Source organism: Periplaneta americana, chromosome 7, assembly GCF_040183065.1.
Source record: "Periplaneta americana isolate PAMFEO1 chromosome 7, P.americana_PAMFEO1_priV1, whole genome shotgun sequence".
NCBI lineage: Eukaryota > Metazoa > Arthropoda > Insecta > Blattodea > Blattidae > Periplaneta > Periplaneta americana.
Genome location: NC_091123.1, coordinates 40,856,552 through 40,881,980, shown reverse-complemented (window position 1 = coordinate 40,881,980; position 25,429 = coordinate 40,856,552). Strand labels below are relative to the sequence as shown.

Here is a 25,429-nt window from a genome sequence, read left to right as displayed (position 1 = left end):
CAATTTGCAGATTTAGAATTCGTGGCATCTCTTCTGACGGCCTTCACCTGCCTTGTCACCGAACAACACACGACAGAGTCTTCTCGACTCCACATGCACTGGGAAATGACAAAGTTCCTTTCAATGTGCAGACTTACACCAGCCATTTCTTCCTCGTCCTGTCCCATGATCACTTTAATCACATTTCTGTCACCTCGCGTATGTGGTACCTAAGAGATTACGTCCAATTTCGGCTTTTCCCCTTCAAAATTTTCTAGAACTCCTTCAGTGGAGCAGCGAAACTCGGACTAAGACAAGTGGCCAACAGGCTTGGAGCTCACATATTCAGTTTCTTTCAGTCTCAAGCCTTTTGCAAGGACGCGTTTTGCGTACCTTTTAAATTTCTCCTCACACGTCTCTTTCAATTCAATTCAAAAGATACACACATACAGAAAGAGAGGGAAATAAACACAGAGACACATATAGAAAGGAAAAGATAGAGAGAAACACATCTACAGGATGTAATGAGGTCTATGTTACAAAATTGAAGGTGTGGTGGATCTCACTCGAAACATTTTGACGTAGAATTGCGTCTTCCTCTTCACTGGGTATGAGGAGGTTACTTAACTGATCGTCACATAAAAGTGAACCCCCCCCCCACCCCCAACCTTTCCTTTCCTTTGTTCTCCTTGCCTTCCCATAAGTAATTCTACGTAAAGATATGCAGCATCATAGAACTATGCAGTGCCAACAGGTGACCATACCCGCATGTAGTTCTGTTATAGCATAGTAAAGCTATAACCTATAGACAGGTGGTCGCACCCACACGTAGCTCTACATAAAGATATACAGCATAGTAAAGCTATGCACCTGTCGACAGGTGCTCGCACATACACGTAGTTCTACGTAAAGCTAAGCACCTATCGACAGGTGGTTGCACCCATACGTAATTCTATGTAAAGATATAAAGCATAGTAAAACTATACACCTGTCGACAGGTGATCGCACCCACACGTAGTTCTACGTAAAGATATGTAGCATAGTAAAGCTATGCACCTATCGACAGGTGGTTGCACCCATACGTAATTCTATGTAAAGATATACAGCATAGTAAAGGATGCACCTGTCGAATGTCCTCCAACATGTCCTTAAAGAGCTATGCGTCCTTAAATCTAGAACTCCTGGTGCCTTTAAAGGATTAGACACAAAAAAACCTTTCATCATTCTGGCTGTGCATTCCATCAATTGACTGAAACGCATGCCTCATTTCACTTTACATGAGTGTAAGCTAACATTATGCAGTCCATCATTTAATTGATCCTCTGATTGAGTTCTGACTGATATGTACATCTATTATCAGGCAGTACATCTCACTTGACGATATATGTCAGAGAAAGAACAATTGTTTGTATGCATCTGAAGTCTGACTAGTGTAATATGTAGCTAGTCGGCGATATATGCAATGGAGTGGGAAAGGAACTGGCCACACTACCCTATTATGTCCTGGCCTAGTTGCGTCATAAGTGGTGCCTTCTTGGTATCACCTGAGAGATTCAAACCTGTCTTCGGACAGTTGACTAAACAACAACAATTAATTGATTGATTAGTTTGTGCAAATCAAGCTTTCAGGTATAACTCCCTGTAAAGTTGATTTGAATAATTTCGAAGGAAAAATTGTTCCGGGGCCGGGCATCGAATCCGGGACCTTTGGTTAAACGTACCAATGCTCTACCAACTGAGTTACCCGGGAACTCTACCCGACACCGATCCAATTTTTCCCTCTATATCCACAGACCTCAAAGTGGGCTGACAAACATCAAGCAACCAACAGTGAGTGCACAATAACTCTGTGTGACTTAAATTGTGGTTTTCTGTTAACGAACAGTGACGTGTATTATGCAAATCAAGCTTTCAGGTATAACTCCCTGTAAAGTTGATTTGAATAATTTCGAAGGTAAAATTGTTCCTGGGCAGGAGATCGATTAGTTTGTGTCAGCTCACTTTACTTTTACCTAAGTATGGAGAACCAATCCTTCGAACTAGTGCAGATGTAATAAATGCAGTGAAGTGGAGGGAAGGCACTTTGAACATTGTAGTGTTACTGGCCCAACTCTATGACTCTCACAATTGGATTGCCTACAGATAGGTGCCAAGAGTTTTACATTCTAGAACACATAGGGATGTATCGAAGGAAAGGGGTTGTTTAATCAAAATGGTGCTCTGGATGAGTTCTACCACACTTTAAAGTTTGTAGGTCTTTTACATGCTGTATAGAGAAGGAGACACACACACGACAGAAGAAGACGTATGACATGTGCACAAACAACTGAAACTTTATTGTTTAACAAACATAAACACAACTGACAATGCAAATGTAATTCTCAGTTATAAATATAATTTCCTTAATGAATATCAAGACGTGAAAAGTGATTTTTGTACGAATATGCACACTTACCTGGCAAATTTAACTGACCTACATTACAAGATTCTTGGCTGGACGGTCATATACATTCCTCAAGAAGGAATGAATGTAAGTGTTGAAGAAGCAAGTAAGGATAAGGAGTTGGTGAAGAGATTAGAAGGTAAGATTAGTGGTTCTGAGCTTTAAAATATTTTTCTCAATTCTTCTCATTCTCTATTATAACTTATGAATTTGGGTTATTATTCTGTTTATGCATAGGCGGAGAGAGAACCGTTTCCTTGGGGGGGGGGGGGGGAGGCAAAGCAAAACCGCCATTTACCTCCTTCCCTCGTTATAGCTTGACCATGGTACAGTATATCGGAATATGATCATTTACTAAAAAGATATTTTCGGGGGGGCATGTTTCTTACAGTGTTACATCCATAGCCACGATGTTTCGGACCGAGTTGTATAGGGCTTGAACTGTAGGTCTACTACAAATTATAATAGGGTATAACTTAGAACAATCTCCCTCTTTTTCTCTCTCATACAGAAACACATGGATGCATCAATAAAAATACGTAACTGTTCGAACAGAAACTTTTTTATATGAAGCTTACCTTATGAAGATATCATATGAAATATAACTTTAATTATTTTATTATAATCTCGTCTTTAAGTTTACTCATTATACCGGGATCATTTTTCTTTTTTCTGCATTACTGTGCAGTGTAAAGGCTGGTTCACAATAAACCCGAAACGGAAACGACAACGAGAACGAGAACGGAAATATTTTTAAAATAAACGTATTTAAATACGAGTGTTCACAATTAACTATTGTGAATGCTCATATTTAAATACATTTCTTTTAACATTATTTCCGTTCTCGTTCTCGTTGTCGTTTTCGTTCCCGGTTTATTGTGAACCAGCCTTAATTCATACATCTCCAAGTGGTGGTCTAAACACCTGCAGACTTCTAACACATGAGTACAGGCTGTTACAAAAGAAACATTACAGTGCTTCCATTCCTCAAATGAGGTATAGGAATTCTTATACATTCAGAAATTTAAAATAAATATTTTAGTCCAGACACATGATCTGAAGACATTAATTCATCAATTTAAGCAAAGAAATTTAATCATAAACAAAGGCAAAAAAGATCTTTTGAATTCAATACTTTCTAACGTTAATAGAAAAAAAAAAAAGAGTTCAGACAAGTTTGGGGGGGGGCAGTGCCCCCCCATAACTCCGCCTATGTGCTTATGCAATCAGTGCAACTCCTTACAGACAGTGGCATTCATTATAATAAATAAAATGCCCCTGGTGTGTTTGCTTTTTCTCCCTCACAATTCTTTCTACTATGTATGACACAAAAGCATTTTTTTTTTGTTTAGTGGCAGGTACCGATACTTGGCTGTTTGTCATTAACCCATATCAAGCCAATTATGTAGACCAATTTACCGATGGAGTGAACAATCCCAGGTTTTAATAAACACACATGCAATATAAAGACAGAAAGTAAATTTAATGTAGCTATTAATTTCGTCACGTACAACAATCTGTAACAAAATAATAATTTTATTCCATCTGTCTGTGTCATGATTTTAACTTACTATCACTGGCATGCAATAGACAGAATTCCTTTAGATATATGTGCATATGAAAGGTGGATAGAACAAGGTCGAGATTATAAGGTGACTATGGGAGAAGTTTAGGTTTCAGCTGCCATATTGTTCCACTGGTTTCTACCACTGAATATGGATGGACAGGTGTTATCGTGAAGTGAAAGCACACTTTTCGACAGAAGACCGACCATCTGCACTTGGATTAAATTGCAGATTTGAACTTAAATTTATTTCACTATGCGATGCAGCTGTCACAGTAGTGTTTCATAATTGGGTTTATTTTATTTTATTTTAAATCCACCACCAACAGAAGCAGGCTTCCAATTACAGATGGCTTACACAGATATATATGCATACACAAAATACATAATAAGAGAAAAAAACAACAAAACAAACAACACAAAGGAAAGAAAGAAAATACATAATGATAATAGATGCTAAAATTCAATATTGCACTTAATATAGTGCCAAATGTCAATATAATGATGCAAAATTATTTAAAAACTAGAGTAAAAACATTATAATACACTTCTTCATAATATAAATATCTAAGGAAATACAATGCTTTTTAATATTGTACGAAATTTTTCAATTGTTAAACTGAAATCCAATTGAGAATCACAGTTTAAAGACAGAGAGTTGTAAGTATTACACATAAAAAACAATGGAGAGTTCTTGAAGAAAACAGTTCTAGGAATAGGAATAATAAAAGGTTGCCTATGACGTAATTCTGTTCTTTTTACATTGAACTGAAGGAATTTAAGAAAATCACAGTTATTCAATATACCGTTAACATTCTTATAGAGTAAAATTTGGCTATTTATTAATCGTCGAGATTTTAAAGTTTTATAATTAAATTCAAAAAGTAACTGATTATATGAAATTTGCTTGTCATAAGACGACACGTGATGTTTTTTTAAAATACCGTATAAATTGTGATTGTCCTGAGAGTAGATTTTTTTCTTTTGTATTCTAAGAGAGATGCTGGATGTTTCCATTCCAAACTTAACTGGTTGGAGCATAATTCATGATGATAAACCAATGTCTCGTCATATGTGACAATTTGTGATAGAAAATTTTCCCCATCTTAGTTGAAATTCCACTGGAACTGCTCTGTTATATTCTGCTGTGTTTGTTTGCTTCTGTGAGCTGTCGTAGTAAGTGTTGTCATATATCTCAGACAAAAAGAGATGATAAAAGCATACAAACACCTCTGAACTTGTACTGGTAAATAACCTAAATCATGCAATGAAAAGCAAATTACCATTATTTGTAATTCCATAGTTAAAAAAACGAATGCTCCTTTTATATTCATTTGCATTTTACACATTATGTGTGACTTCTAATTGTCTTGTTCATCAAATTCTTACTTAACATGATTTTTAAATCTCTGCAAGACATAGTAAAAATATTTCAATCGTTTAATTAACAACCCTGCTCTAATTACAACATATGTGATGCCTTTTATTACGTCTGTCTATGTCAGAATATCTAATTTGAGAAAGCATCCTTCCTTGAAATGATTTTGTGGTTGATATGTTAAAAAAATGAAACTTACCAATTTAATTTTGACACTTTGTTGCCTCACATTCTTGAAAACTGATACTCATTTACTAACAATCTAATTCATCATAAGTGCTTCAAATTGCAAAGAATCTTTTGCAATATAATATTTATCTAGCTTAATGTATGGCTCGAATTTCAATGCCAATACTAGACTGGTATGAAAAGTTACTTAAGAGCTACGTACTGGTAAATGTGATCATTTTATTTTTAGGAATGAATTTGAATAAAAATAAAATAGTCTACCGCTGTGGAGTAAAGGTGACTAGTTCAGTCACTGTTAAGGAATAGTTAATAGGCCTAATCATGTGTAATAGTAACATTTCAAAATATATTATTCTGAAATACTGTATATACTTTGAAACGGAAATTTGACTAAGTCCCTCCTCGGAATAGCTTGGGAATCAATGTGTGTGTGCTGTGTTTACACCTGTGTGCTTTACAAAGAGAGATTCGAAGCCCGGCCTTTGCAAGAAGAAAGAGCTCTATCGCTAAATCATAAAGACCTCATAGGGAATATGTCACTTCGTAACATACAGATACGAGTACTGTATGTCACTGCTACTACTTGTCTTCATCCTCGGACCTCAATGTTTAATATTTCCCCATGTGAATCTCTTGTTAGCCTGAACGACACTTAGGCAAATTCACGCGACCATTTTCCGTGTCAAAGGGTTTACAATGTGTACATAAATATTTACTATGATTCTCAGGTCCTAGGATGACTTTCAATAGCTCAGAAATTACCGAAAGCTAATGAACGTGAAATACATAAAATTGGGAAATTATATGAAGTGTTCTTTTATTATATTATTGATTATTATTATTAATGATGAAATGAAATAAATTTAATTACAGTCGTAGTAGTGCATTGGACCCATCAAATTAAAGTTGCATTGGGTGATCAAGAACAGCCTGCTCCAGCAGAGGGACTATGCCCCATGGATGAGTATGAATTTTGGATATATAGATGTAAGTTAAATAAGATGTTATGGATGTTACGTAGAAATATAAAGCAATACAAAAGTGTTTTGTATTGATAAACTACACATTTGTAAATTGATGTTTTGTGACATTGCATGCTCTTATGCTTCGATCAACCAGCCTCTGGTTATACCATTCTGAATTTTATTTTTTCCATGGGAGGCATATGACAAGGCATTAATCACAATATTTCGATTGGTGATTCCTCATTTTGAAAATTTCTGCATAATGGCTTAGTTTAAAGCAACTAAAATCCGTATGACTAACTAGCTGTTAAAATGTACGGTTTTTGTTATCCATCATTTAGCTAGTAAGATTATATTTAATATTTAAGGTCAAGAGGTCCACTGCTGTAGGGTAATGGTCAACACGTCTGACTATGAAACGAGCGGGCGCAGGTTCAAATCCTGGTTGGGACATATTACCTGGTTGGGGTTTTTTTCTGGGGCTTTCCCTCAACCAATTGAAACACAATTGCTGGGTAATTTTCGGCATTGAACCTCGGACTCATTTCGCCATCATTAATTCACATATCATCATCATCATCATCATCATCATCATCATCATCATCATCATCATCAATAGCCTGGATTAAGTTCACAGTGTGGCATGCTGTACTTGTACAAGAGCGTGGCTGTTCAGCTACCCAATCATTCACAAGAATAAGAGTGGTAACCACAATAAGCCTCAGGCTGCAGTGTAAGCCTTCGGGTCCCTTCTCTGTACAAGAGGAAAAAAAAAGTAAGGAGAGTAAAGTAGGGGTACTGTATAACCTAAAATAATTCATACTATAAAATTCAAATTTAATGGGTACATTCTCAAATATTCTCTAAAATTATAACATTTTGAGAAAAGGCATTTTTAACGAATTCCAACTTGTTTGTTTGTATTTTCGGAATTAAATTACCTCTAGTCACTTTGAAGACTCGATTTTATTTCAAAAGAATAGCCTTTTTAAAAACTGAATATATTATATGAGTAGTTTAATATCAAAGACGGACATCTGTCGTTTCCATAGTTTTGATATAGAGGCAGTTTTTTGTTTCACAGTGTTGTTTGTAATATTTTAACACAATTCATTTTTATAAATGTAGTGTTAGAGTTCGTATATGCTTTTTAGAACCTGGCAACATCACTTTTAAACAATTACTATGTAAAATTTTATTCTAGAAAAACAGATGTCCGCTTTTGAAATGAAAAAGTGCAGGTGTCCACTTCTGATATAAACTGCCATGTAGGTGTCCGTTTTTGATTCAAATATCAATTACTGTTATCAAAATGGACTGTACAAGCTAGTCTGTGTAGTGTCAGTAACTATCAAGGAAATTATAATTCAAAAGTGGAAAGTGGAATTATTTTTAACAAATTAATAGACATTTTGTAGTACGAATTGATTATTAATTACAAGAACACTGAATTACAAAAATAACTATTGTGTCTTTCTTATTACAAAATTATTTTCATATTATTCTTAAACAATTGCACATGTTCATGAGAACTAATTAACATTATAACGTTGAAAATTACAATATACTTTAACGTTACTTGATTATAACACTGAAACGGAAATAATGTCCACCTTTAAACAGCCACCAGAACTGGGTTGTGACCCAACTCTTCTTGAAGATCAAAACATTCACATTCTGTATCTTGTGAATCTGGATCATGTAGGGTTGAACTGAGCAGATTGTTATAGTATTCAAGACCTGGGATGCTTCTCCAGTTTTCCCCAAAATGTTTTGAGAGTAACTTGCCGACATCTTTCAGTTTTTCAGCCTTTACTGAAACTCCAAGAGGAATATCGAAGGGGTTCATTTCCGCAGGTGTGCACTTTCCTTTACAAATTGGTCTTTCGCTGCCAACATCAATGTTGTATGCCATTTCACCTCTGACAACCACGTTTCCTTTCATCGTCTTTCGTAAAATTACACGTCTGCAAGAGGAAAGTTTGAAATGAAGCTGGCTTGCAGACTTCAAACACTGTTTGGCTACTGCTTTCCAGTCAGATGGTTTCCAGTCACTTCCAATCAGTTTTAGTGTTCCATATTTTTTAAATATTGCATAATAATCCTCTTTCATTGTGATGGTTTCAATTTTCCTCAGTTCTCTTTCAATCAAACCAAACACTTGATCAGAAGGGAGGAAAGAGTGGCCTGTCACAGGATAAATCAATTCAAGTTGTGAGATGTTCTGGGGGGCGCAAATGCCCAGCCATTTTGTACACATTGTTAGGACATTTACGTTTCTATTTTGTCCAGCGCAGCCATCTGCAACAAGACGAAGAGTGTCATAATTCGAGAGATCAAGAGAGTTAACTTCATTGAATACGACAGAAGCAACTTCATTGGACGACTTTCTAGCTTCATCTTCAGTCCATGAATAAATGGAGACATTGTCAGGGTTTAAGGAGTCTGTTGACAAACCTTTAACTACTGATAAATTGTAACAGTAGAGCTGTCTGGAGTAGTAAGCCATCTGGTCACTAACCTTCGGAAGAACAAGGTTCTTCTGACAGTCGAATGACATACAAAACAGCCTGGAGGCTCTTGACGCAAATGTTCAAAAAAGGATTGTGCTTGTTTTTTTGTGTAATTGCAATTTGAATTTCAATCCTGCTTTCTCAACCTCATTTTTCTCCATCATAATCCTGCTTTCCAACTCAATGCATGTGCTACACTCATCTACGGCTGGGGCAGAGAAACCAATGTTAAAATCCGTGCAGAACACTTTCCTGAAAAAACCCTGTGCAACCTTAACATTTTCAGGCTTGCCTTCATTGTACATTTTCCAAAGTTTACGTATGTTCAATTCTGATGGTAGATACACACGTGAACTTTTTTCCCTTGAGTAATGAGATTCTGATGCTTTAAGAGTGCAGATGAAATTCTTTACCGCATCTCTTTTCGGACCAAACTTTGCTTCTTTATGGTTTCCTCCTCTTGTTTCTACAGGAACATGGGATTTCCCGTTTTTAAACCTTTTAAAGACCCCTATGATTCTATGTTTGGTTAATGGTGCCAGAATGTTAAAAAATGTACTCCTACAAACCCTGAGATTGTTTCCAGCCTGGCTCACAATAGAGTACTGGAATGTTGCGGATTTGCTCTTAACTGGATCTTTCTTTTTCCTCTTTGGGTTGGGTATCTCAGCTCGACAATATTTCAAAATAAATGCATCCTGCTTACTTTTCTCGGGAGTGGAATAAAAGGCTTCATGAAAATCCTTGATATCACGTGTAGTCAGTAGCATGCATTGATAGCCAACCCTATGGCCACAAGTTGGGTGCACAGGGAGACCTTTGGCAGAATATCTGAACAAACAAAACAAACCCCTATTACAACTTTCCCCTCAGGAACACAAAATATTAGTGAGGGAGAGAGAGAAAAAATAAAAAGAAGAAAAGTGCTATAGAAATGACCTAAAACATTACGGCACTAATAATAAAATTATTGAAAGTTATTCTTCCAATAATACATAGGCCTACTTTACCTAAAACAAAAACAAACCAAGAGAAAATATAAGAAACCTGGTTACAGAAAAGATTGTATGTGTAGACATGATTAATCTGACTTCTTTAGAACCAAATACCCTGCGTTTCAAGTTCAAAATACAAATAAAAATGTCTACATAACACCTACTGAAAACATATTTACATGTTCCATTATAGGCTATTAAAGCATATGTGATATCAAACTTTTCTCCGATTGATTAATATTTTACACAACAAACAAAAAAAGGAGGTTGTGCATTACAGAGATGCTCCATACCTTTGTCTCTTTTCAATGTTTCTTTTCCATTGTTGAGGTTGAGATTTCCTCTTTCTAGCATTTCCAGACTTCACTGGTGTGATATTCTGTTCCATTTCACAGTCAGATTAAAAAACCAGTGTAAATTAAGCTTAAAAAAAGACAATATTTTTAAGGACAGACACTACAGCGTCCACTAATCCACAATAACAATACGCCATGACAGATATCTTGATCATCTGATCAGAATACTATACTATTATTGGTTTATTTGTCAGGTGTCCGCATTTGAAACAAACCTATCATGTAGGTGTCCACTTCTGAAATAGACATCAGAATAAAATGCTATAAAACACATACATGTGTCGATTTTTTAAAGAAATAAATGCCATAATTGAAAAGAGCATGAAAAATTGTATAAGAATCCACAGATATCTAAATTTCGGTCTGAGGGTCAGATGTCCGTCTTTGATATTAAGCTACTCATATTATTGTATGTACCGAAGTATATATGATATTTTCGTGTAGGAATTCTACGTTATCATATGATGAAGGATGAGTGGAGCAGAGAAAAATTCTCTCTCGAACCCGGGTTTTCAACTCTACGCAGCTCTATGTGCTGATGCTTTATCCACTAAGCCACACCAGATTCCAGTTCCGCTCCATCCATCCTTCACCATAAATATATTATAATTTGTATTGGCATAAAGGCAATTAATATAGAGTAATATTTAAAAATTGCATATTTATGTTTGAAACATATTTTATTTTCTATTTTATACCTTACAAGCAAATACAAAAATGTTCTTAGGACAAAATATAGAACAATAATAAGCTATATATTGATATAGTATGTATTAAATGAAATTACTTGTAAAGAAAAGAACAAATTGAATAAAGTGAACATAAAAAAACCAGAATGTGAATTAAAAAAGACGAAATGAAACAATATGTAGCCTATATAAAAAATTATTTATTAATTATACTGCAATGTGTTATATAATGAAATATCATTACAAATAATTTATCAGCATATCAATAACAACCTCATAAAATTACTTACAAAAACACTCCCAAAAATAATATACACTTATGAAAAAAAAAAAATTATTGGATTAACAATATTTTCACCGTTACAATTACACTAAATATAAACATTTACATAGAGATAAAAAAAATTTTACAGGAGAAAAAGTTCGTCCACAGGGCTGGACTCTGGAAGAGTACCCAAAACGCTCATTGCATTTCCGCGTTGAATAGCAATACTTAAGCGTTGACGCAAATAAGTAGTGCAATGGCGATCACCAGTAATGGAGATCAAAATTTGGCCGATTTGAGATACCAAAACTTTAGCGTCATGACTCCAAGGACCGAAGGTCTCCACAGCAAAGGGGACAAAGATATAATTGTCTAAAAGATGAGCATATTTATTGACTTTCTTTTTCACGGCTAATTCAGCAGCAGATGCTGCGTGTCTGGAGGTATTCGGCAAGTGAGATGGAGCTAGAGTGTCAACGCAAGTGGAGTCCCAAATTAAAGATTTTCCTCTAGACCATGGAATTAAGGTAAGACCATCGGGTCGTTTACCATCTGCGCGACTAATACCTGGTGGTTCCAAAAGAGACGGGATGCCACAAGAAGTCAGAGATCTTTTAATGATATCATTGAGTGATGTATGTCTGGGAATGCGACCCTTGCTCCTCGCACAGCTCAGTGCATGATAACCGTAAATATCAGCAATTCCCCCGCAAATACATTGGTGTGGCTGACAGAGTTTACAACCGAGGCGTAAAGCTATTGCGATTTTAAAGGATGTACTACCTATTAGAGTGCCGATGTGAGGAGAAGGTAATGTGTGTAACCAAGCTCCAGACTCACTCTCTTGAAGAGCTAGGAGACGTGCAATGTCTTGTTCGGATGTGAAAGAAGAAAGGAGTGTATCTAAAATTTTTTGGGAAAAGATAACGTCCCACTGTTTTTGAAATTCAGGATGGGCAGGAGGATGAGTGGTTTGTGAGGAAGTATACCAACTTGTCAGAGCATCACGCACATGGCAGATTTCAGCTGCATCACTGTATAATGGAAAGAGCGATTTGATGCAACGGAAAACTCCAAAGGCAGAAGAAAGAAAAGCAGGTATACAAACGTCAGAAAGTTTCCGAATGCCCACACCACCAAATTTAATTGGGAGAGAGGCTTGAGTCCAACTAGTATCGGTAGAATTTATATTTAGGATCATTTCCAAACTGGATCGCAAAGAGCATCAGCTTTATGTAGGAAAGTTGGAAGAAGCCATAAAGGAGTAGTACGCATAAAGTAAGTCATCTTAGGGATTAGAAAACAATTTTTAAGGGGATAATAAGAAATATGAGGATGTATTAGTTTTAAACGATCAATGAAATATTGCAAAGAAATTAGTTTTTCTTCAGCGATGTGATCGGCAGCTTCCAAAAAGACGGGAGATCCAAGAATCGTTAAAGTGGATTTTGACATTAGTAAAATACCCGGAGCAAGTTTTTGAAAAGAAGAGAAAACAGCTTGATTAAACTTAGAACAAAAATAAATTTCACATTTATCAGGATTAAGTTCTAACCCTATAGTTGAACCGAATTGAATGATTTTATTAAGATCTTGCAAAACATCTGAAGGGGCTCCACTTAAACAACCATCATCTAAGTAAAAAAGGTTGAGTTCACTAATAAGTTCTTTAATAAGGGGATGAATTGTTAGACTAAAAAGTAAAGGGCCAGCCGGATCCCCTTGTTGGCAACCTGATTGAGACATAATTGTATCAGAACCAAAAAATAAAATCGAAATTGTAAAACTGTTCAAAGAATAAGAATTTTGTATTATTTTGATATTTAATAATGACACTCCAAAGTGATATAATAACTTACCGCAGGTATTCATGTTACACTTTCAAGATAAAAATTAGGATAAATTAACTCGACTTGTTTATAAACACGCTTATTGTACAAGATTTAATTTCACTCAAGTAAAAACAATATATTTTTTATCCTTGCCATGACAGCCCATAAAGGGCCCAGACCAACAAGATGGCTGTTGATCTCACGTCCACATGCCTCAGTAGAGGTGAGCAATCATCCAACCAGTATGGGAGTAACGTGTGGTCGGCAAGATGATCCCCTTCTCCCCCCCCCCCCAATGTGTAGGCCTAAAACTATAGGACACTAAATTTTTTTGTAATTTCTTTTTCATGTCTATAGCAGTCCAAAGTTTTGTAAAGATTGTAACTTGCAGTCTTTCATAATGCATAAGATTCATTAACATTTCTGTTAAAAGAAAAGTGCAGTGTTGTAGATGAAAATACGTATGTATTTCATTAGTGATTGATTATAATACTCTTATCTCAATCTGGTGTCACAAATATACAGTGAAACCTGTTGAAATCGGAATCTGAATAATCTGCAATCCTGTTTATTTCGGATCAATTTATTATGTGTAATTTTTCCTGAATAAAACGGAAACTGCCTGCTACTGTTCAAAACGGAAATAATATCTTGGGCACAGTGCTTTAATGTAAACTATATTTTGAAACAGCGTGTAATTTCAAGGAATATGCGAAATATGTAGGTCACTAAGATAAAAACAAGTATTCTTTACAAAATTTTAGAGGGTACGAGGGCGTGTTGGCCTGTTGGTCATAAATTTTATTACTCCATTGGCTAGGTAGAAGAGTCCCTTCAAAGATTTTCAATGCTTCACACCCGTATACTTGTCATAGCTAGACAGTGTGCAAGTGTAGTGATTTCCTGGTAAAAAAAAAGTTGCGCAAAATATGGCACTATGATTAAGTGATGAAGTAAAAGTTACCGACTTAAAGGAAAATTAGAAACGAAGTGTATGTGAAATAATGTTGAAGTTCAGTTGTGGAAAACTCAGGCGTGACACTTGAAAAAATAAAGATCATAATGAGTGAATGACTTGTGGCCAATATTGGTGACATAAAAGGAACCAGAAAGCAACTCTTTATGTGAAAATAAATGAACTGTTGTGGGAGTGGATTCTTCTTGACCTTTCAAAGAACATGCCAATTTCTGGATCTATTCTGCAAAGCAAGCTATTGTATTGGCAAAGACATTAGATAAACCAGAATTCAAGGCTTGTAATGGATAGCTCTTAGTCCAATTAAATTAATAATGTACAGTGATATACAGCACAGCATTATAGTATAGTGTTAGATATTAAATTAAATGAAATTAGTAAACTTTAGTAGTGTTTAATGACTAATGAATGACTTACCGGTATGATAATATTTATACAGAACAGAAAATGAGATTTTAATTAAGATGATTCACCAAAGGAATAAGAGACAGAAAACTGATTTAATGTGATTAGTGTTAAACAGAATATTTTGTACTTCTTGCAGTTTCCGGCATGCCAATTTGTTTTTCATGTATACGAAGGATAAAATGTTCCATTTTAATTTCACATCTTAATAATACAGAAACCTGTCTAAAAAAAATAGGTTTTACTGTATATTACTTTATGTTTTAAAAATTAGCATTTGAATTTTCAGTGGCAAAGCTCTTAAGAGGCTTTCGAGGCTTAGCCTACCCAAAAAATTTGAGTTGTTTTACATAATAACAGTATAAATTCGTAATAACGATGTATCGTAACACTTGGTTTCACTCTGATCCTTCCATATATTCAATTCACTGTTGGCAGTCATTCCAGGATGCACAGTTCAGTGCGAGAGGCTTGTGTGGCAGAAGCCTTGTAGCAAAGCACGATGACCTTGCTCACAGGCAGCAGCACTCGCAAGCTTGAGGAAAGACTGGGGAAGACAGGGTATTGATTCGCTATGACTCAGCTACGCTGAACTATACTGATGTTCTGTGAATGTGCTCTATTGTTGAGTGTTAGTTTAATCGAAAGTGTATGCTTGTGTATTAGCGTTACATACTAATTTTGTGTAAAATGGCTAATAGTGAGAGAACATTGAGGTCATTATTTGCAGAATTAAAAGATAAACCGTTTTCAAGTTAGATGTATGAAACAAAATGAGCTCACAAAGATACGAGATCGACACTACATTTACACATTAAAATAGCGAATGGAGGAAGACAAAATATAAAATTTCAATTTTCATGGTATAAGATATATCCTTGACTAACAGGGTGCTCTGAGATAATTAAGTTATATTGTTATACCTGTATTCTGTTTGGGGGTGAAAATGAGTGGTCATCATCTTCTTGTGGGGTCTGTGTCACAAACAAATTTTGATAGAAAAGCTGAGAATCAAGTGCTGTATAAAAAGATATAAGGTGAGCAGATTTTTTTCAGCCTACCCAGTATTTACACCTTAGCTTCGCGACTGAATTTTACTGTGTTTAATGACAAGAATAAAAACGTTATGTTTAGGAATCATATAGAGTACATATTATATTTCTACAAGAATAAAAACGTTATGTTTAGGAATCACATAGAGTACATATTATATTTCTACAAGAATAAAAACGTTATGTTTAGGAATCATATAGAGTACCGTATATATTATATTTCTATGTTGTTACAGATAAAAATTTGGCGAGATTAAATTTTCAACTACAGAACAAGATGCTGAAGAACGTATGTGAGATACTGTTGATGAGCCAGTCCACTTACATCCATTCATTTCTTGTTCTTGCTGAAGAAATTGAAGTAAGTTGTAAAACATAAATTAAATATAATATTATCATTTTATTTTGTTTGGAATTCATTATATACCAGTAGTATAGATTTTGGTATTACTATTACTAGTACAATGGTATCCTTTTTCTCTTGAGTTGGAACACAGGGCTTCAACAAAGCATCACCAGTGAATTCTGTTTTGGGCCAACGTCTTCACTCTCTCTACTACTTTTCTGCTCTCTCTGCCTACTCGTCCACTGTCCTCTTCCTCGTCAATCACGGTCTACCTTTTCTGTGTTATCCTTGCGGATTCAAATTTGGGCTTGTCTCTCTATAGCCATCTGACTCATATGGAGTGTGTTCAGTCCATTTCCGTTTTTGTGACTTCATCTGCACAACTTTGGTATCAGGCTATGTATAATTACTACATTATAATTAGAGTCGGAAGTTTAGGTGCGAAAAGTTAATAATGACACTGAGTGAAGATGAATAGATGAGGTGCCCGTAAGGAGGATTTTAAGCCTAGTTCACAAGAGTTCGATATGTAATGATAAGACAACAGAGTCACAAGGACTGGGCAATGAATCTTGTGAATCGTGCATTAATTTGTAAGTGGTGGTTAAGAGAATTAAAGACCTTTAACAGTATCAAAGGGAAAATACTGAGTGACAAGAATGATATCTCAAAGTGCCTTCTGTATTTATAAACTATAGCGAGGAACAGTATTAACTTTTAGAACCTAAAATTCCGAACTCTAATTATAATATTACAATTTTCAAAAACACTTAAATTCCAAATGACATATTTAGTAGATGGAAGCAATTTACTGTAACAAAGAGTATCACGAGTTTATGCTTTGGAGGGTCAGATAAATTTTCCGTTTGTCATCACTTCAGTAAATAACTGTATACAAAGGATGAAATAGCAATATGCGTTACAAGAGCGCTATGTTGACGTTTTCATGTTCGAAGAAAAGATTGAAAAAGCGAAACGTAGTTGAAACATACCGCTTGTGTATCGTACATTATTTTGTGCGAAGATCGTTTATTACATACCTGAAAGAGGAATTTCTAATTAGTTGCAATGAAATCTCCATCTTGGTTTCTGTTCAATGACGGCAACTTTGGAAAACAAATATATCTATCTTCAACATTGTTCCTATAAAATGTTTTCTGTGTTTACTATACTGCAGCAGGCCGTGATATACGTCTGTCTTTTTTTTCCCCCAGTCTATGATGAGTCTGGAATCTTGTTGATTTTTTCACAGCTTCCTTAATGTTACTTGCATTACAAATGCAGTAACTTTTGTGGTGTTGTAGAGTTTACTTAATTTTTGCAAATATTTAAAAACAATAATTAACAGTGCAATTTATGCGAAATTGCAGTGGTAAGTTTCCAATTTATAATTATTACTAAATTGAACGTCTTTAAAAATAATATGTTAAAAGCCTAAAGCAGTAAAATGAATATGATGCTTAAGCGGTAAGAATAGGAAAATTGTTATGTGTGTTACGTTGGGAATACTGAATGTGGTATGTCACACTTACCGCGTATTGGTTCTGTGCGGAAAGCAAGCAAATACGCACGATCTCGCACAAAAATATTTGTTGAATAGATAGAATAGGGCCTATGGTAAGCACTTTTGTAATTTTAAGCACTTTGTAACCTAAGAACAGAATACGTTATAAAAATCAAACCTTTATACTATTAACGATCAGGAAAATTTTCTGAAAACACTGCAATACTTGAGAAAATGTGTTCCCAGCCCTCTTAATGCTAACTTTCTGATTTTATCACTTGCAACAATAACAAAAGATAAGCAGATGTTAGTTTTGGTTGGAACACTGAATGACTGCAATAGGAATACATTCGTGTTCTTGTGTTGTAAAAATGAGGTATAGTTGTAAACAACGAATTTTTGTTTATAAGACATTCATCAAGTGATGTTCATTGTGAAAATTTCATAAAAGATTCTCAGTTATCGCATTCTCTACAGTGGCGGCTCGTGCCGGATAAATTAGGTGAAGGTCAATAGAATTCTAGGTAATTTCCTGGAATCGTTATATACCCGTGACGTCGCGAATGCTTTTGTAACCTATACGATGGGCATATTGAATTAATGTAATATATTCACCATTTTCTTAAGTTTTATGAAAAGCACAGCATATAAAATAAACAAATTTTCAACATTTTCGGAAGCTATGTCCCCTTAATCCCGAAGAATTCACTGTCCCAACAAAACTTCCACACAATACATACCACAACATAATAAAACAACCACAAGTCCACATGACATAAAAAAGACAAAATCTAACACATTTTATACAACACATCAAATTAAAAGAGTACACAAGAAACAGGACCAATAACAAAATTCAAAATCACAATCATAATCGTAAACTGTATTCATATTTTAAATCAACTTCGGAACATGCAACTTCCAATATAAGCTTACCTATCCAGTAAAATCAAGCAGCTACGATTAAATCAAAGCAGTATTCTGTTGAACAGAAAACTTACACTTGAACGGAAAAGAAAGGGGCACTAGTAATTTCATCTCTTACAAGTTCATTGATGCATTCAGAAATACAATCAATTATTTCATTTTGAATCGTTTTAGATTTCCCAGAAAGAACAGGCCTAATTTTTTCATAGTGATTTCTAATTTTCATAGGGCCAATGAAATGAGAGCCAATAATTCTTTGAAATTCCCCCTGTTCTGTGACGAAATACTCTCATCATGACCGCGAAAAGCCAACTCCTGCTTGCTTAGAAACAATACCGTATCGATTGCGATGTGCATTACCAGTCTATTTAAACGTACGTTTTCATTAAATTGACTTACGTATAACCTATAACTTTCCTTTAGTGCATCCGCACTGCAGTGCCTTTAATTGCAAAATACATTTAATGTGTTCAGCTGAATCTGCATGGCTGTAAAGACCGCGATTGACATTTCTGAAATCGCAAAATCCAGTTGAATTCCAAGCGGGTTTCTTGTTCCCCAGAAGAAGACAAGGCCAACAATATAACTTCTCGTTATAGTGACTCCCACATAACCAGTTGCAATCCGCATACCACGAATCTTGAAACTGAATATTGTATGACCGACCACCACTTTTACTTTTTTCATAGTTATATTAATGTGACTTGTTCTGCGGTATTTTAAAATATCTTGCTTATCTTCTGCACACCAATGAGAGAACGGTGTCTCCTAAAGATTACACACTAAATCGTTTAACGGATTCATGTTTTCATCGCATTAATACACTTGGTAACATCTTCACACTTCAAGGCACTTGTCACAACAAAGAATACCTAAAGCGAAATCGTTGGTCAGCGCGGGTGAAATGTACAACGTAGTTTCAAATTTTATGCCAACTTTATTTCTTACAGGATACTCAAATTATTTCAAAATCCATATAAAACATAATATTCAAGAGGTACTAACGTTAAAAAATACCAAAATATATACGTTATATACTAAATTTAAACAATATTTAACTTCTTTACAGAATATTTTATGTTTTCTTATTTAGTTGCAAAATATTACAGTTTGCCACCCTGATCCAATGTTTGGACGAGAGAGGGATTCTGTCTTTCAAGAATAGAGAAAGGAGATGAATGCCTGCTCCACAGACCCTCATAATAGCCTCGCAAAAGGGACCGGTAATTCATAATATGCAACTCGTTGTCATGGCAACCGGGTGTGTTTACTGAAGGCGAAAAGGAAAGCCTCATTCGGACCTTCAGCTGGTCTGCTAGCCACGTGGCCTGACTGGTGCGGGGTTCGTGTGAAGTACTGCAGTGAACGTTAACTGAGCGGATTAAGCCGAACAAGATATTAAAAAATAGAGCAAAATATGGTTTAGTGAAGAATTCATTTTATTTTAATTTCTTGATAAAATATATTTTATTAAAGCACGAAAAAAGGGGTGAAGGTGGCCTTCATGTACTTCACTTGAATAACCGCCACTGATTCTCTAACAATGCAATGTGGATTAGTAACGAAACTTCGTGTAACTGTGTTCGTGTTATATGAAATAAGATACCAGTTACTTAAAAGAAATTGGTATATGTTAACTGGGAAAAAGTTGACAAAGCCAATGCTTGATTAAAATAATTTCTCAGAAGTTATCAGTATTAGCTATTAACACAACAGGTGTCGAAAAATTGGAATCAAAAACTGGTTCAAACAGAAGAAAGAAAGAAAGAAAGAAAGAAAGAAAGAAAGAAAGAAAGACAGACAGAAAAAGTGAAAGAAAGAAAAAAAGGAAGGAAGAAAGAAAGAAAGCTGGAGGAAGGAAGGGAGAGGAAGGGGGGAGAGAGAGAGAGAGAGAGAGATGAAAGAAGATCCATTATCATTTCGATACCAGTATACCACTGTAGTTAAAATCAGTGGTGTATGCACGGTTTCTTTCTTTCTGGAGAGAGGAATTTCAATCAAATTCTTGTGCTTAATCATCAAATTATATTTTTTTCGTTGAACTTTATCCCCAACCAAGATCTTAAACATTTTACTGTGCTATTATTTGCCTACTAGGTTTCATTTTTGTGTTATTTTATTAACAGGATTTATACCTATTGATTAAAAATAGTAATAAAATGAACATTCTCTTTTCCTGAGTCGGCCTATTTTACTGCATATTTTTTTTCGAAAACATTAGAATCCAACACAGCTGTTGAAGTATATATCAAATTGAAGTACTGTAATTATTATTGAAATAATAACTCAATATTATATTGAAATAATTTTACCAGGCTCCAGAAATGTGAGCTAATGATTTTAATACTGGTATTAGTAGGTCATCAAACAACTCTTCTCTCTCTACTGAATGGTGCATATTATATATATGATGGCTTTAACAATTATGTTACTACCAAATTAAAATCTCCACACAATGTATGATAAAATTAACGAAATTAATGACAAAACTAAACAATGCATAATTTGGAAATATAACAATCACTGTTTAACGAGTGCAAAAATAATGAAAGTCACAAGTAATATTTTGGATTATTATTATTATTAGTATTATTATTATTATTATTATTACTATTATTATTATTACTAATGCTGCTGCTATTGTTTACCATCATCCAATAAGATCCTCAATGTTGTAGAGCCTTCAATTTTGATTCTGGTACTCTTTTTCGGTATAGGTATTATACCGTAAACTGGGGATACTTGAACCACCTCAGAAAGTTTCATTAACTCCTACAAAAAACGTATACCTTGAGAAACTTTCATTGCTCTCCTATATGTTGAATCTTGCGACATACAAACCATAGGCAAGCAGCTTTATTGCATTGTCACTATTGTTATTTATTTATTGTTTTATTAGTGGCTCAAGTTACCCAGGAAATGGGTATACTCGAGCCACCCATTTAAAAATGCTATGTGGTGCAAGTTAAACTTCATATGAGGTTACTTGAGTTAATAAAACCTTAAATGATAACATTTTATAGATTTGGGTACAGTATATATGTAGTTTATTATCTTTAGCTATATTCTATAATTCACTGAGATAATATGCACACATAATTTTCTTTTCTTTAATTCCAAAATTTGAATTAAAAAATTACAAAAATCACAGAAACGAAAACATCTAAACACCTGATTTGGCTCAAATATCCCCGATGTCTCAAGTAACCCCACCTTAACCGGTAATTCTTGTAAGCTAAGATTAGATTTTATTTATAATTACAGGAAGGATTAAGAGAAGCCAAATCAAATATCGAGTTCCTGCAGATTTTACATGATCCTTGTTCTGAAATGGACAGGACTGTTTCACCTTACGACATTCCTAAGATTATACCCACCTTATTGCAATATATAAGGGTCATTTGGATGAATTCACCATACTACAATACAAAGTAAGAAATATTTATTAATTTACCTATCATTTGAAAAGCTTATAGTAGACTGATAGATAGTAAAGTATTATTTGGTTGGTTACTAATGCTCGACTGATTGAATATTTTCCATTGCAACTGCATTGCTACTAGCAGGTAAAATCAATTTTTATCAGTTTCGGTATCCTGCCTCTCTGTGTGCCTACCTAGCTATTTGTCTATCTTTGTACAGCAATTTCTTGTACTGGTAACTATTGAACAGCACATAATATATGACGATTTACTCAAAATCAAAGCTTTTCTTTCCATAATTTTGATTTTTACATAAGATCATTCAATAAATTAAATAATGTAGACAGTATGTTTCCTAAAGCTTTTATTTTTTCTTTCAGAGAAATTAATTATTTACATAAATATATGCAAGTAGAAAAAAAACAAAACTTACTGAAACAAAAATTAAGTACCAGTACTCCTCAATATGTGACCACAAGCATTATGAAGTGCATAGTATGGACCTTCCTTATACCGAATTTCGTATTCCTAGGGTCAATAGTTCTACTGTACCCCATCATATTTTGTTACATTAGTTCCCCACAGAGTCTTCCAACATTCAAGTTAAAATTGAAGTCGAAAACATTATTCTATATTCTGAGGGAAAGGGACGTAAATAAGTAATTGATTAACTAGCGGACTTACTCGTGTTAATTATGTAAGCCACACAGACTTACATTTCATTCATTCATTCATTCATTCATTCATTCATTCATTCATTCATTCATTCATTCATTCATTCATTCATTCATTCATTTATTTTATTTCATAGATCTTACATGAGCAATGAAGATTTAAGGTGTGGAACAAGTCAAAATTTTACAATATTACAATTACAATTTTTACAAATTTTTACAATTCAGTAATTTTCTACAATTTTTACAATTTTGTGCAATTTTTTACAATATTTTGGCGAGATGTAGTGAGATGGGTGAGGTCCGAGGATTCACCAAAATATTACCCGGCATTTGGTTTTTGGTTGGGGAAACCTCGGAAAAACCCAACCAGGTAATCAAATCAAAGGGGTTGATGCCGAGGACTCGCCATAGACCATCCGGCTTCAGTCCCATGGCTGTGGAAAACCTCGGAAGAAACCAAAGACCAAAGGGGGATCCAACCCAAACCCGAACACAGCTCCGGATCAGCAGCCCAGCGAGTCTGCCGACTGAGCTACATCGATGGCTCTACTAAAAGTATACAATACATAGCCAATCAGATTATTAAATTTACAAACGCAAACAATCATTCATAAGTTGAGCTATATGTATAATACAAAACAAGTAATTAACACAAGTCCGCTAGTTAATCAATTACTTATATTCAAATGTTAAAAGTAGTATACGCAAGATTCAAAATGGATGACGTAAATATATCAGTATTTGCAATAAGACACAATTATCTAATTAATATTAAATCAGTTATGTTACATCATATTAATTGTAAAAGTAGTCAGCATTACAAAGAAAAGGTACAAAAGAAATATATTTCGCACTAGTGTCAAAAAGTACTTTTCGCATGCTACCGTAGAATGGCCAATTTTTAACATGCTTGCCTAGCCTTTAAGGGTCTACAGCCATTCCGACTGTCTAAAAAATAACTTATTACTAAAGTTTTTTTATATAGTGTTAATGAAGTGATCTATTGTTAGTTTGAATTGTGTTTCTAGTTGTGTCTTAATGTGTATCGTTCTTTCTGTATTTACATTGACGAAACCATTATCCTGTATAGGATTTTATGGTGAATAAAATACTCACTTACTTTATACCACTAATTTCGTTCGTGACTGGTGTTCATTTGTACGAGATGTTAAAGGTCACAATATTCTACAAAGTTATTTTCAATAAATGGAACACCAGTCACTTTAAACGAAATTAGGAAGTGGTACAAGGCTACTTTAATGGTAGAAAATTATTTTAAGTGACTATTTAAAATATTCTTGTTGTTCTGAAATGATGATGATGATGATGATGATGATGATGATGATGATGATGATGATAATGATGATGATGATAAAAAATGGTATTTCTGTTGAAAATTAAAAATAATTTAGTCTGTGTATTCACTAAATGCATATTTTCTTTTCAGTTTGCCTAATGGATAACCGAAAGAATGATGTTTATCTTTTCTTTTTTTTTTTTTTTTAGAGGGAAGTTATCCGCATTATGTCGAGCAGTTAGCAATCAAGTCATAGTACAGTGTATTAGAGCAGTGAACTTGGGAGATATATTTCAAGGAAACACAAGAAGTGGAATTCGAACATTTGAAACTATAATTGAATGCTGTATCAAATATAGACTTCTTTATGACAGGGTAATGTAAAGCTGTTGACATAAGCTAGTAGCATTAGTAATTTAAACGGATAGGCCTACTGTCATTTTTAGACATAATTAAGTCTAGATTTATTTTTTATTTGTGTACATGAAACAATAATACCGACTATACCATCACTCTATCACAGATGTTACTGATGCATACCTCTTAGAAAAAGTTGCTATCATTTATCACTTCTTAAATGTGGTTTGAATGTATTGTATTTATTTACATTCCATGGTATTCGTACATCTCTTCACAGTTAGAATATGGAACATGTTAAAAATAATCTTAATAGTACTATAAAGTCTTACTTATAGTCACAGTCTAGTTGAAATATATGCATAAGTGTTTTACAATATAATAATCTACTAGTACGACACAAAGGTTTAGTAATCCATACTTCATACAAGAAAGAAATATTCATGAAGCGTTGTTGAATAACATAAATTCACCCACAGAATACAAGAAAGAAATATTCATGAAGCGTTGTTGAATAACATAAATTCACCCACAGAATAGATGGCATGAGAAATTAGGTACTTCTTTAACTGATGGGGAAGGAGGTTGGAAGGACTATAATACACAGGTACACCATGTTTCAAAATGAATATCAGGGTTTTAAGGCTTTGTAGTATTTATTACATTTAACGTACAATTATAAATAATACATTAAATTTATTTATTTATTTATTTATTTATTTATTATTTTGCTAATAATTGTAACATAAAATATAATATATACAGAAAAACTTTAGCTCGCCCCTAAAAGAGTAGAACTCGTGCTCAGGGGCGGATTCCTGAATTGAAATTAATAATTATACAATACAATTTGTCGTATGTCTACTGTGCAATTATAATATATAAATTTAAATTTACAATTTTTAAATTTTTATAAGATCCATACATAACTTTTTAAATTTAATACTAGAACTATTAGAATTGACAAGATTAGGATATTTAAATATAAATTTGTTATATATTCTTGGGCCTAAATTACTACTATGATTAAATACTGCAACAGTGTTGCATTTTGGTTCAAACAATCTTAAAGAATTCATACCTTTTGTTTCATAACTATGAGAATACAATTCAAAATTATTTCGATTTTTATGTATGAATTTTATTAATACAATATAATAAATTTTCTCTTACGTTAAGTACATTAAAGTCTAGAAACAAATTTTGAGATGGAAAATCAATAGGTTTATGAAGACATATTTTAATTATTTTCTTCTGTAATAAATAAAGTGGATTAAAATTGGATTTAAATGAGCTAC

At 34.1% G+C, this 25,429-nt stretch overlaps 1 protein-coding gene across 1 annotated transcript in view; it reads left to right on the top strand.

Annotated features, from left to right (window-relative positions):
• Positions 1-25,429, top strand: part of LOC138702765 (uncharacterized) — a 43,658-nt gene that overhangs the window by 5,811 nt on the left and 12,418 nt on the right. The window contains exons 4-8 of the mRNA XM_069830065.1: positions 2,397-2,561; positions 6,427-6,540; positions 15,838-15,962; positions 21,643-21,809; positions 23,984-24,149. Of these exons, the coding sequence (XP_069686166.1) occupies positions 2,397-2,561; positions 6,427-6,540; positions 15,838-15,962; positions 21,643-21,809; positions 23,984-24,149 (737 nt within the window). The remainder of the gene's footprint in view (positions 1-2,396; positions 2,562-6,426; positions 6,541-15,837; positions 15,963-21,642; positions 21,810-23,983; positions 24,150-25,429) is intronic.